Source organism: Meriones unguiculatus, chromosome 11, assembly GCF_030254825.1.
Source record: "Meriones unguiculatus strain TT.TT164.6M chromosome 11, Bangor_MerUng_6.1, whole genome shotgun sequence".
In the NCBI taxonomy this organism is placed as follows: Eukaryota; Metazoa; Chordata; class Mammalia; order Rodentia; family Muridae; genus Meriones; species Meriones unguiculatus.
Window position 1 is genome coordinate 110,497,275 of NC_083359.1, and position 12,127 is coordinate 110,509,401.

The following is a 12,127-nucleotide window of genomic DNA, read 5'->3' on the forward strand; positions in this document are numbered from 1 at the left end:
ATAGCCAGGCACCACAGCCACAGCAACGAAGCCTCAGAGAACGGAAAGGCCTTGCAGACACGTACCCGTGTGCATGGAGGGCTGGGGATGGCACCGAGGCCACACAGTGCCAGTGCCTTCCCCCGAGCCACACCGCATTCCCTCCTCCACACTCAACAGCCAGCACTGAGGGAAGCCGGAGCGTGGAAAGCTCCTCCACGCCCTGTGAGCACTCGGCTCCCCACCACAGACAGCACTACAGCAGCTTTTGATCGTACGAAAACACACAATCCAGTGAGAGCGCCCAACCGTGCGACACGGGTAAAGCACATGACCTACCTGTCGCCCTGATTGTGTCTGTTGGCGAGTTTACGAGCCTGGCGATCCATCAAACTTGTCCTTGAGCGAGTTTTTTTCCAAGAATAGTAATACTTTACAAGACTTGCAATTGTCTTATCTGGAAGCTTAAAAACAAATTCCTGTTACTGTTGGAAACTGGTGAGTAACATGTCATGGTGTGTGACATCAGGGCAGGAGGACGACGTCCGGACCCTCAGGCAGGACTGAGGAGAGCTGGACCGGCCACAGCTCCCACATCACTCACACTGCTGAGCCCACGCCACTGTTGGTCCCGGGGAGAGGAAAGTGTGATAACTGACTCAATGAGAGTGTCCCCCAAGGTTCCAGCATGGCCAGCACCTGCCTCCTTCCAGCGTTGCTTCCTCAAGTGACTCAACTCTGCTATCTCTAGTTGGGAGCAGTTGAAACACAAAGGAAATCAACAGACACCTCACAGACGCATGCAGTTGTCCTGAGTCTGGCCTCTTCCAGGTAGTAAAGAGCTACGCAGTCCTTAGCCGTGAGCTTTCAGATCCCTTCAGTTTTATATTTAGATCTTAGTACGTAATGCAGACAGATCGAAACCACTGAACAGTCTTAGGTGTTACAGTGGCTGCCGAGTGCACGAGTAAGATGTAAACTACATACCAAAATGTCCCCTTCAACTACCGAACTCACGCGCATGTACAAACACAGACATTTTCCTTGAGAAAACATAAAGCCACAAACCACCAACAACCCCAGGAAAACCCAGACAACACCAACACGACACACAGGACACGGACAACATGACACACAGGACACGGACAACGCTGACACGACATAGGACACGGACAACATGGCACACAGGACACGGACAACATGACACACAGGTTGAAGACAGACACCACACAGGCTTAAGATGGACTTTCATCTTGGGGTTACGCCAGTCTTGACACTAACTCCACCTCACGAGCACCGTGTTACTTAGTACGGGGCAGCACTGCTCTTTAGTTAGTTTGTCCTGTTCCAAGGAGTCAGCTCTGGACAGATGCACACACAAGAAACGCTAACTGGCGTCAGTAGGCTGTTCATGTATGTGTGTATGTGCGTGCACACACACGTAAATGCAACAACAACAGTGGCAGTGGCCGTGAATTTGAAAAGGAGGTGAGGAAGGACCATGGAGGAGTTATGGGGGAGGCGGAAGAATGATGTAGAATTGGGCTCATGTATCTCTCAAAAACTTAAGTTAGTAAAAGGACTTTTACATGCAAAATGAAAGAAAATAAAAAATAAAGTAAAATTATCATTCCCCCATTAAAAACAACCATTAAATTAATTTTAACTATTACTCACACATTTGAGATGAAAAGGAAATGCCACACACCTGTTATGCACAGGCAACTTGAAAATACTGTAGCAGACACACTCATTTCCAATCCTTAATATTACAGTTAAGTGAAAAGCATCTTCTACGTGGTAAGTAGGTGGTATCCGATCCTATCGTAAGATAATTAGCATAACGGTAATTCGTGGAGGACCAAAAGCATCCTACCATTTGCTGAATCCTGTGGAAGCTCTTCCCGTGGAAACTAAAGGCTTGTTCAAACAGGACCTTGTCTTCCACCGTCCACTCGTCCGGGAAGGGCGTGAAGTTGGGCAGGTCTGCGAGGGACTTCTCGATGTTGTGTTTATGCCAGAAGAGCATGCCCAGCGCCTGCGGGGAGAGGCCACGGGACTCCAGTGATTGACCCCCGCCACACGTGTCAGTGCCGCAGCGCGAGCCTGTGACCTAGCCTTACCAGAGCTCGGGCTGGGCCTTTACACGGGCAACCCCTGCTCATGTGCGCACCCCGGCTTGGAGGAGGGCTTGCGGGTCCAACGTCATTGGTTGTCGGGGAAAAGACTAACTCTAAGGCAGGTTTCGAGGACAAGATTTTACCCAGTTTATCAATTTGTCATTAGGTAAGGGAAACGGTCTCAAAGAAAGCTACTGGGTAAGTGACGGCAACCAAACGGAATGAAATTATCAGTTACAAAAAAGAGCCAGACAACCTCTGTTGGACTTAACAGAGAAACATCAAGATTTAACTTTTCAGAATTATATTATAGGCTAAATAATTCAATCGCTTCCACTGCACTTGTTCAATTTAATTATTTTATCACACATTCAATATTTGCATTTTAATAAAAACTGTGTATTTAATATTTGTTTACTTTGCTATTACCATAATGTATACATACATCTAACTATCAGAAGTAATCTAAATAGCTTCAGTGACTTGACTGAAAAGCCATTTCTAAAAATTTCACTCCTCCTCCCTCTACTGTAGTAGCAAGAGGCTTTATTATAAGGCAGTAAGCATTGCCTAATGAGTAAACTTTCATTCTAAAAAAAAAAAAGACACAGAATTTTTAGTGGTGAGCTTAAAATAAACTCCTGTACTCTGATAATAGAAATTCAACATAAACATAAAAATGAGCCAATATATACTCCTATTTTGAAAGATAACCTTTCTTAAAGATAACAAGGAAGGCACCCCTGGCGTGGGGGTGCACGCCTTTAATCACAGCACCGGGGGACAGAGGCAGGAGGATCTCTGTGAGGTTGAGGCTAGCAGTCTGCAGAGTGTGCTCTAGGACAGCCAGGAACACAGACAGACCCTGTCTGAAAAGAACAAAACGACAAAGAAGGCATACAAACAAAATGGGTAACAGGCATGATCCCAGCACTCGGGAGACAGAGGCAGGAGGATTGTCGCGAATTCCAGGCCAGCATGCGGGAGACAGAGGCAGGAGGATTGCCGCGAATTCCAGGCCAATGGGTTACACAGCAAGATACTGTCTCGAATTAAATAACCAAACAAGAACTAAAACCATAAACTAGGCCACCGATAACTTCAAAAATGCCCCCAAAGGTTAATTTGTTTCACTCTATAGACAAGCTAGTCAATTTAAAAAAGTTTACTTTCAGTTTAGCCCTGCACAGAGTGACCCAGTGACCCGCTCAGGCGGAGCTGCTCTCTCCCCTCTGACACAGGGTGAGACCCGCGGCTTACACATCTCTGAGGCAGGAAGTGGGGCCACACAGCTAGAGTCCCTGCTATGGGGACGGGGAGATCTGGCCTCTTTGTGGGAAAAAAGGGTGAAGCAACCAAAGAAGACAGTCTGAAACTGACCTCTGGCCTGCACACAGGTACATGCTCCAGCACACACACAAACATGCACACACATTTCTCCACATACCTGTTCAACATTGTAGCCGTGCTTCTCTTTTGCAATGGCGATATATTCATCCACTGTAACGGAACCGTGTTATTTCATTACTCTCACAAACTCCCAATTTCTCAGATCTAGTTTTTGGTTTTGTTTTTTTTAAACTTGGTAAAATAATTTACTATTCTGAGTAAAAAGAAAATCGCCAAGGCTACCATCCACAGAATGTTACTAAAGGACAAAGAATCAATGGCTCCCTACCAGTTCAGAACTTCACTTACCTACCTGCTAACCCCATGACCACACATGATATAACTACTACTAAATTAAGGGACATTACTCCAATTATCCTTGTATGCTGACAATCACCCATGTGGAAGCAGACAATGGAACCTAATTATACTGTAAAATCCTGAGATAATCCTTGATTTCCAATTACAGTTTTTAATAGAAATACCTGGCTGTGAAAGACCCTTTTTCCTATTTATAAACGGGGCCGACACCCACAATTCTGCAAGCTATCCCAGAGAATGGAACCCTGAGCATGCCTCAACATCCTTAATGTTCTTCTCAGTGCTTCTGCTTGCTTTATGGGGTGCAGGGCTCTATTTTCATTTAGCTTCCATGTGTAGCTAAAGGACTCAGAGAAGCAGCTTTAGCAATGAAGTAGCAATAGCTACTCTAAGGCCTCATTACCAAGTGTTCAGTTACATTCGGGATTCAATTTTACGTATTGTCCATAGTCACTCCTTTATCCCTTTCAAATTTATCACACAAATGTATATGTAATTGGTTCTTTAAACATATTTCTGAGAAGCAGAAATCTTAAGAATTCTGACCCTGGTATAGGTACTGTCTACCTGAAATTGCTTTTCTGTTCACACTTTGGTGGAATAATTTGAACTTTTGTACCTTAGTTTCCTTCTCTTAATTTATGCTAAAACAACACAGTCTCTCTTGATTATCATATGTTGCTTAGAAAGTACTTAAGTGACCACAGACCTAGAAAGATGCTGACTAAATATAACAAGAATATATCATAGACCTTTAGACAGCAAACTAAGACATCCCAATTGAGGAGATGTGGTCGCAGCCCTGACTGGGCCCTAGAACCTGACAGAAGCTTTAAGAAGACACAGGTACCACCTCTAAGATGTGGGTCAGAACAGACACCAGTAGAGAAGAGAAAGTTCCCTAAGAGATTCTACCACAACGTAGCCAGAGTTGGTCACAGCCTCAGGACAGCTCACATGGACATAACCCTAACGGAAGCATTACCTTTCTGCATTTGGTTTTCATGTTGCTAAAACCGCACCATTGTACAAGACAGTGAAATTCCACAGCACTCAAAGGCTTGTTTTATAAATGAAAAGCTCTGCATGTAATAATGAGCAAGTCTGGAAAAGGCAAACCTCTTAGGGTCTCAGTACAGCTTTCCTGTTGAGCACCTGCAGCACACAGGGCTCAGCGGCAGGGGAAGCCTCACCCTACTTTAGAGCTTTTGGGCAGGACTACCAGGTGTGTGGACATAGCACTCTGCAATCTTTTGATTACACCGAGCAGCATGCTTACGCTCTACGCACAGGATAGACAGAACACGGCTATTTTTCTCAAGACTAACTAAATCATAACAAGACATAAGTTCCTAAGATGCTAGGAAATACTTTTAAAGAAAAGCTCGTTTTATGTCTGCTGGGCCGGCCCTGCCGTGTAGCTGCTGAGGTTATTTGCAAGTTTGGGAGCTGAATGGAGGGGTGGGGTCTTGGTGCTGTTACCTGCGTGTTTCCTATCTGATGTGCCGGAAGGGATTCAGGTCCGCTACATCACACTGAAGTCTAAAGCCACAGCATGATTCAACGAGTGCATGGTCAAGGATCCAGGCCTCCGTCCGGAAAGGGAGAGCATGGCCGACCTGAGGGCTGCAGGCAGTGCTCTATCACCTTTCCTCTTTAAATGGTGGTGAGAGTGGCTCCCTGGAGCCTGAAGGCCTTTCTTCTACTGCTCCACAGGCGGAGGGAAGCCTGTGAGGTGGCTACACAGTAACCTCACCCCTGCTTGAGGATTTAAGCAGCAAAGCCATCAGGTCCTAGGGTTTGCATTCTTCATGGGCCTGACACAAACTGAAATGATCAAATTCAGTATCTTTCAAAGGGAAAAACATTCTAATATAACGGACGTTTCCATCAAGAAAGAAAACAAAGGTAATTCAGTTCTTAAGAGCATCTAAAAGACTAAAAGGAAAACGTAAACTGCCCTCTGAAGAGGCCGGTTCCCTGCGGATGTTTGCGCACTTACGTTTGGCGTCTGGGACGCTGTGGTGCGGGGACCACACAAGCATGCCTCCATGGTCCTTGTCCGCGCACTTGGCAGCACCTGAGGAAAAGCAATTATGTTGATCACGATAGCGCAAGCGTTTAACTTATACGCCAAGTAAGTACACACAAGAATTTTATTTGTTTTAGTACAAAACCTGCAAAGAAGACACAGGACAACAGAAAGGAAAGATTTACGTGAAGGACAGTAAATCGCCCATTTATAGAAATGAAGGAAACACAGTACCGTTCCTGCCACTACCTTCAGGACTTCCGGAAGCACACTCCTGTCTCCGGACGGGCTCATCAGACCGCTGTGACCTGACTGGTTCCTTACGAACACCTGCCTAATTAGTGCTTTGCTCTGTGCCCACGTGGGCCACCACTGCCGGGACTTAAAAATAGCAGTGTCTCCTTTCACGGCCTGCATTTTATCTTGTTCCCAAGTCTGGCCGCTTTCCTTTCAAAGGCATAAAAGTTAACATAGTGCTTCTTCATGCGATCTGGGTGAGTCTAGGAGAACACTAATTTCCTGTGTGTTTCTCATGTTATAACCTGTATCGTCCAAACTGTCAGGCTTTATTAACATAGGGTGAAAGTGAACTGGATGGATGAAAACCTCACAGCTGACCCAGGGCTACGGCAGGCCTGTGGGTATTTCAGTTACACTGGAGTCTTTTTCCGGCTTCTACCCAGTCCTTGGCTAAAAGCTAGTAAAAATTATGAACATATTAAGAACTGCTGCCTTGTTCTAAGCCAGCTGGTTTTCAGGAGGTAGATACCTGCTTCACACTAAGGTCAGAATTCCCACCTAGTCACCTATAATCCTAGGAGAATTCTGTGCTTAAACGGTGTTTATTAGAAGGTATTTGGAGTAGAAAACATTCCTTACAATTTCCACACAGATAAATTTAATATTATCCAACACCTAACTTTTGGAGAATCACTATGTATCACTAGTATATATGCTTAGGAAGAATTTTTAGTTGGAAGAATCAGACTAAGAAAATATGAGGCTGAAATTATTTTAAACCTGTGTTTTATGATCTGAAAAATTAAGGATGGTGAGCAGGTTATCTAAGTATTAGGAAAACCATAACTGTAAAAATATATTTAAAAGCAAAATATTTATATTTGTTATATCTTTAAGAAAAAAGCGACAAAGAGAGAAAATTCAAATCTTTACAAAAAATCTGAGCCAGAAGTTTATTAAAATGTATAGTCAACAAACATAAAGTGAGACATTCTTTTAAAATTGGTGTATATCTGCAATCCCATTGTTTGGGAGGCAGAGGCAGGAGGACTGTGAGTGCAAGGCCAGCCGGGGTTACAAAGAAACACTGTCCACTTCAGTATCAGCAGGGAGCGGAGGGCGAGGCAGAGCTCTCTGGAGTCTGAAGCAGGCTTGTGCAAAACTCATTCAGTGAAAATCTTCCAACCAAGCAAGTAAGCAGACAAAATGTCAAACAAACAAACAAACCAAAACCCCACACACTGTCAATATTAAGACATTTGGTTTTTGGTCATGGGCCGGGCAGGTAAAAAAGAACTTACGAAAGTCAAGTTACTCATGAAAATGAAACAATCTCCTCATCTAGGCCGGCCAGAAACGTTTTCTTAGAAAACCAAATATTTCTAGTGGATATCCTAACTTCAATTATTCATCATGCAACAGATTCTTTTTACACAATGAATTGTGACAATAAGATCATTAAAATCTCTTAATGGAGGATAACACAGCAAATAAAAGCTTCCATTAAGTCAATAGTGCTCCATGACAAATAAATGCACCTTCTTGCACCGCGTTCTTTAAGAACTTTTTTTTTCACATTAGTATATGTGTGTGGTTGAGTACAGATTATGTGTGCAAGTCAGAGGACAGCTCTGATGTGAGTCCTCGTGAGAGAACCCACATCTGGCAGCAGGCACCTCTCTCCAGCCCACGGACCTCATTCTTGAGTTACAGAAGCCTGATTGTCTCATTAGGTATCTGCTCCTAGAGAGGTGTTGTTTTTTTCTCTATTTAAAATGACAGGATTGTCCTCAAAATGTTCACTATTGTAATTAAGGTCCCACATAGACCACCAACTGCTCTTCCAGTGTGGGGTGATAAAGGTAGGTGGCCAACAGTGGAGAGCGCGCGCTTAATGGGGCGCTTCGCCATGTTCTTCCCCAATGACGGACCCCGACCTCTCCAACTACACCTCCCCTGCCGACCAGGCGCAGGAAATGATAATGTCTACAGGAACATTTGGTGTTCTGGTTAAGGGTGTAGATTACAGAGTCCAAACCCCCAGTCACAGCAAGCATGCCACCGTGAAGATGTCTTCTTGTGCCTCAGTTTCCCTCATCTATAATAACAGACATAAGTCTACACTCAGAGCTTTTCCAAATGAAACTGACAAGTTGATAATGTACACACACAGGACATCCAACCACTAAGACAGAGTGTAAGAAGGTTTCCACATAGGCGAGCTCGAAGTGCAAAACCAGCAATCTATAACTTTTAAAGACTCCCTTTGAGACATTAAAAACAAGGACCTTGATGAACAAATACACTAAATTAAAAGAATTTAGATCCTGAGATAAGATGCTCTAACACTTAAAAGCTATAAACCGGGTTCTAATTGTATTGGTATAGTACCTTCAAACAGGGAGAAAAGACTTTGTCATGACACAGGAGCATCAATGAATTGTGTGTGTGCACAAAGCATGTGGCAGCCAGAGGTCAACAGAGGGCGTCTTCTACCTCACTCCTGTATTTCTGTTCTTTTGAGACTGGGTCTCTCCATGTAGACCAGGTTGACCTCAAAATCACGAGGTCCACCTGCCTCTGCTGCTGTCAAAGGCAGGCGCCACCGCCCTGACTGTACTGCTTATTCTTTAGACAGGATCACTCACTGAACCTAGAAGCCACTGCTCCAGTCAGGCTGGCTGGCAGCGAGCCTCAGGAACTGTTTGCATCACCATGCCTGGCTTTTCTGTGGGTACCAAGAATCTGAACTGAGGTCCTTATGCTTTTAAAGGGGAGTTAGGACTGTATCTACCACGTACCTTCCCAGTCCCCTAAATCTCAAGGAATTCAGACTTTCAGTTTCCCACTTTCTTTCTCAATACAATCCTCCTGGAGACTGACCTGAGAGCCAAGCTACGCTGCAATCTCTCTGGGATCTGGGGTTTCACCTCCTCTGATCCACTGTAGTTGGAAAATACTAAATGGTCAAACCCAGAAATAAAGGATGTGTAAGTTCACACCGCACACCAGCCTGAGCAGCCCTGTGAACTGTCCCATGTCTCCACTCAGTCCCGCCAAGGGCCCCCGTGTCCTTGCAGAGGACTGCAGCGGGCATCTAGTCCTCATACCTGACGGCGAATGTCCTCATGCTGAACATGTTTCTCATCTTACAGGGACAGCATTTCATGACCTTTAAAACCTGCAGGGTTTCAAGCTCCTCACTGAAGCTCTCCTTCGTTGAGGAGACCACAACTGCGGCTTTAATCAATTATGCACTAACTGAAGCCAGAACTCACATCCACCATAACGGGCATCAGGACAAGCTGGACATACGAAAAGAAAAAGAAGCTGGACAGGCGGTCAATAATAAACGCAGGTTGTGCGTCTGTGCCGGGCGCACGTGCCCCTGGGAAGGCCAGGGGAAGACTCCAAGGACATCATGTCTTCCCGCCTCATTGCCTGGGACCCAGTTTCTCACAGCACGCGACGCTCATCACTATGGTTGGCCAGGGCGCCCGGGTGCCTGTCCCCACCTTCCGAGGCTGGAGTCACAGGCGTGTGCAGCAGGGTCTGGCTTTTATGTGCATGGTGGTGATCCACTCACGTCTTCCTGCCAGCGCAAAACGTGTCACCCAGCGGCTACCCCAGCCCCACAGAGCACTGTTAAATATGCAAGTCTATTATGGGGGATTCTGTGGGGAATGCGCACAAAAGGACTTCAACAACAAAACCCACGTAGTTTATAAAATGGATACCACCACGTTGATGTTTTTATAGAGATAAATTTAAAATAAAGAATATATTTTATTTTAAAATATTAATATTTTAATACACCAAAGATTACATTCTTTATCAATATTTAACTCAACAACAAATAAGAGATGTCAACTTTAAAATTTGTAACTCTTTGTCTCTTCAAAGTTCCTTTATGGGTTTGCAAGTCACTGTTTCATACAGATCTTTACTTAACAGCATCTCCTTTCATGAACACGAAAACAAGCCTAAAGGAGTCAGGTAACTAACTGTGCCAGAGAAACTTGAAGGCATTTGGTCACCAAGCAAAGCCACTCCTCAGGGGTCAGCACAATTAGGCAGCAAATATGGGAACTAGTGAGCAACTAATTTACAACTGATAACCTTCAGGACTAGTTAACAGCCAGTTTACAAGTGAGAGATAACAATCAGAAATCCGGTTAGTAAATCACAAAGATATCAGCATGGCCACTTAAGGTAAACTGCCCCCAGCACTATAAACTGATCTACAACTGAAAGATAACAATCAGAAATGCAGTTAGTAACTCTTAGAGGCTTCAGCACAGGCACTAAAGGGAAACTACCCCTAACCCATAAACTGATTTACAAGTGAAAGACATAAAGACATCAGCATGACCCCTTCCAGTAAACTGCTGGGTTCAGGCTCTCCAACGCAAACCCCACTCCACCAATTCCTTAGCCACGACAGGCGGACTTCTGAGACCTAACAGCAATTCCTTCTCTAGGTGTGGAATTTCTCCCATCAAGACTTCTACAGTCTCATAATAGTTTTAGCACCTAAGGAATTTTTCTTCCAAATGACTTACATAGAAGCCTATAGTGAATAATTTTCATAAATGTGTGCGTGTGTGTGAGTGTGCGCGCACACACACATCTTTAATCCCAGCACTCTGGAGGCAGAGGCAGGCAGATCTTGAGTGGCCAGCCTGCCTTGAAAAAAACAAAATAAAACGAAACAAAATGGGGAGGATTATGACGGCCAAAAGGAGCTTACTACTTCCCAGTTTATATCTCTGCTATTACATTTCCCTTTTCTTCTTTAACTTTTCCAAAGTAACACTTTCCAAAGTTTCATGTAATTATACTATATGAACATGAACTAAAACCTTGAAAAACAGCACAGCACTATTTTTCTGTTTTAAAAGAAAACAGCAGCAAGAGGCACAGGAAACAGTGTTTCCTTGAGAAAAGGACCTTAATGATTCATACAACTGGTAAATGCTCTTAACTGTATCCTTGGATTGCACTGTTAAACAAAATAAATGAATCAAAGTAATGTGAGGTTTGTCCTTATCTTATTAATTACAGTCAGAGTAAAGAAGTTGGGAATTCTAATTTAAAACCAGCAACACTCCACTGGCGTCTTGTCATCTTTCACAAACGTTCTATGTAGTGGAACCAGCAAAGAAAAGTTAGGTTAGTTAATCCAAACAGACCGGCTCTTCTCCCTAGTTTGATATCTGTTGCATGAATTCTATTTTAAAACGACAAACACTTTGGCACTAAGGCACACACAAGCTCCTTACCTACTGCACATAGCTAGGAGACAAATACTGAGAGTATCTGACAAAAAGAGGTGCATTTTTTGGACATAATTCAGCTGCTGAGTTCCATCTGGAAATGACTTCACCAATATTAAAAAAAAAAAACAAAAAAACAAAACAAAACAAAACAAAACCTGAGTAACTAATGAAAGCTCCAAATGGTTCTTCATAATTCTGAAATCTAATCTTTACTGAGTAACTGCCATATGCCTAGTCATTTAACCCTGGCAAGGATTCCATGCAAGAGCGTTTTACAGCTAGGAAACTGATGCTCAGGGAAGGCCAGGGGCGTGCTCAGAGCACAGCAACAAGAGCTGAGAATTCAGTTCAGTCTATCCTTAGGCGAGGGCGTCTTCTGTCCAGGGTCCAGCTAGGTCCTGAAGCACAGCCATAATGTCAAGGAGCCCACCTACCAGCTAGCTATGCCAAGAGGAAAAACAATTTTCACAAAGCATGTAATAAATGGGACGCCCGCCACGGAGCAAGACAGTCCCCCGACAAGAGGTGTCACCTGCAAGGTGACCCACCCTGGACCCCACCCTGGCATCGCACACTGAAGGAAATCGCCCTGGCCGTGCTTTTAACTGTCACCCCTCCCTCCGGAGAGCGGTGACACCGGTAAACGCTGTGTATCGCACTATCCTACCGGGGAGGAGGACGCCAGCTCCCCGGGGTCCCCTCACAACTAAGCGGACAGGACTGTTGCCCTGGCGAAATTACAAGCAAGCCCTACGCACAGCCCGCTG

At 44.5% G+C, this 12,127-nt stretch overlaps 1 protein-coding gene across 13 annotated transcripts in view; it reads right to left on the bottom strand.

Annotated features, from left to right (window-relative positions):
• Positions 1-12,127, bottom strand: part of Rcor3 (REST corepressor 3) — a 36,209-nt gene that overhangs the window by 21,864 nt on the left and 2,218 nt on the right. For all 13 annotated transcript variants that reach the window (XR_009584705.1, XR_009584704.1, XR_009584703.1 and 10 more), the window contains 4 exons: positions 5,812-5,889; positions 3,547-3,599; positions 1,856-2,017; positions 319-443 (listed from right to left, as the gene is read on the bottom strand). Coding sequence is in view for 10 of the 13 variants with exons in the window: in XM_060364938.1 (XP_060220921.1) it covers positions 319-443; positions 1,856-2,017; positions 3,547-3,599; positions 5,812-5,889 (418 nt within the window). In the remaining 3 variants the exon portion in view is untranslated. The remainder of the gene's footprint in view (positions 1-318; positions 444-1,855; positions 2,018-3,546; positions 3,600-5,811; positions 5,890-12,127) is intronic.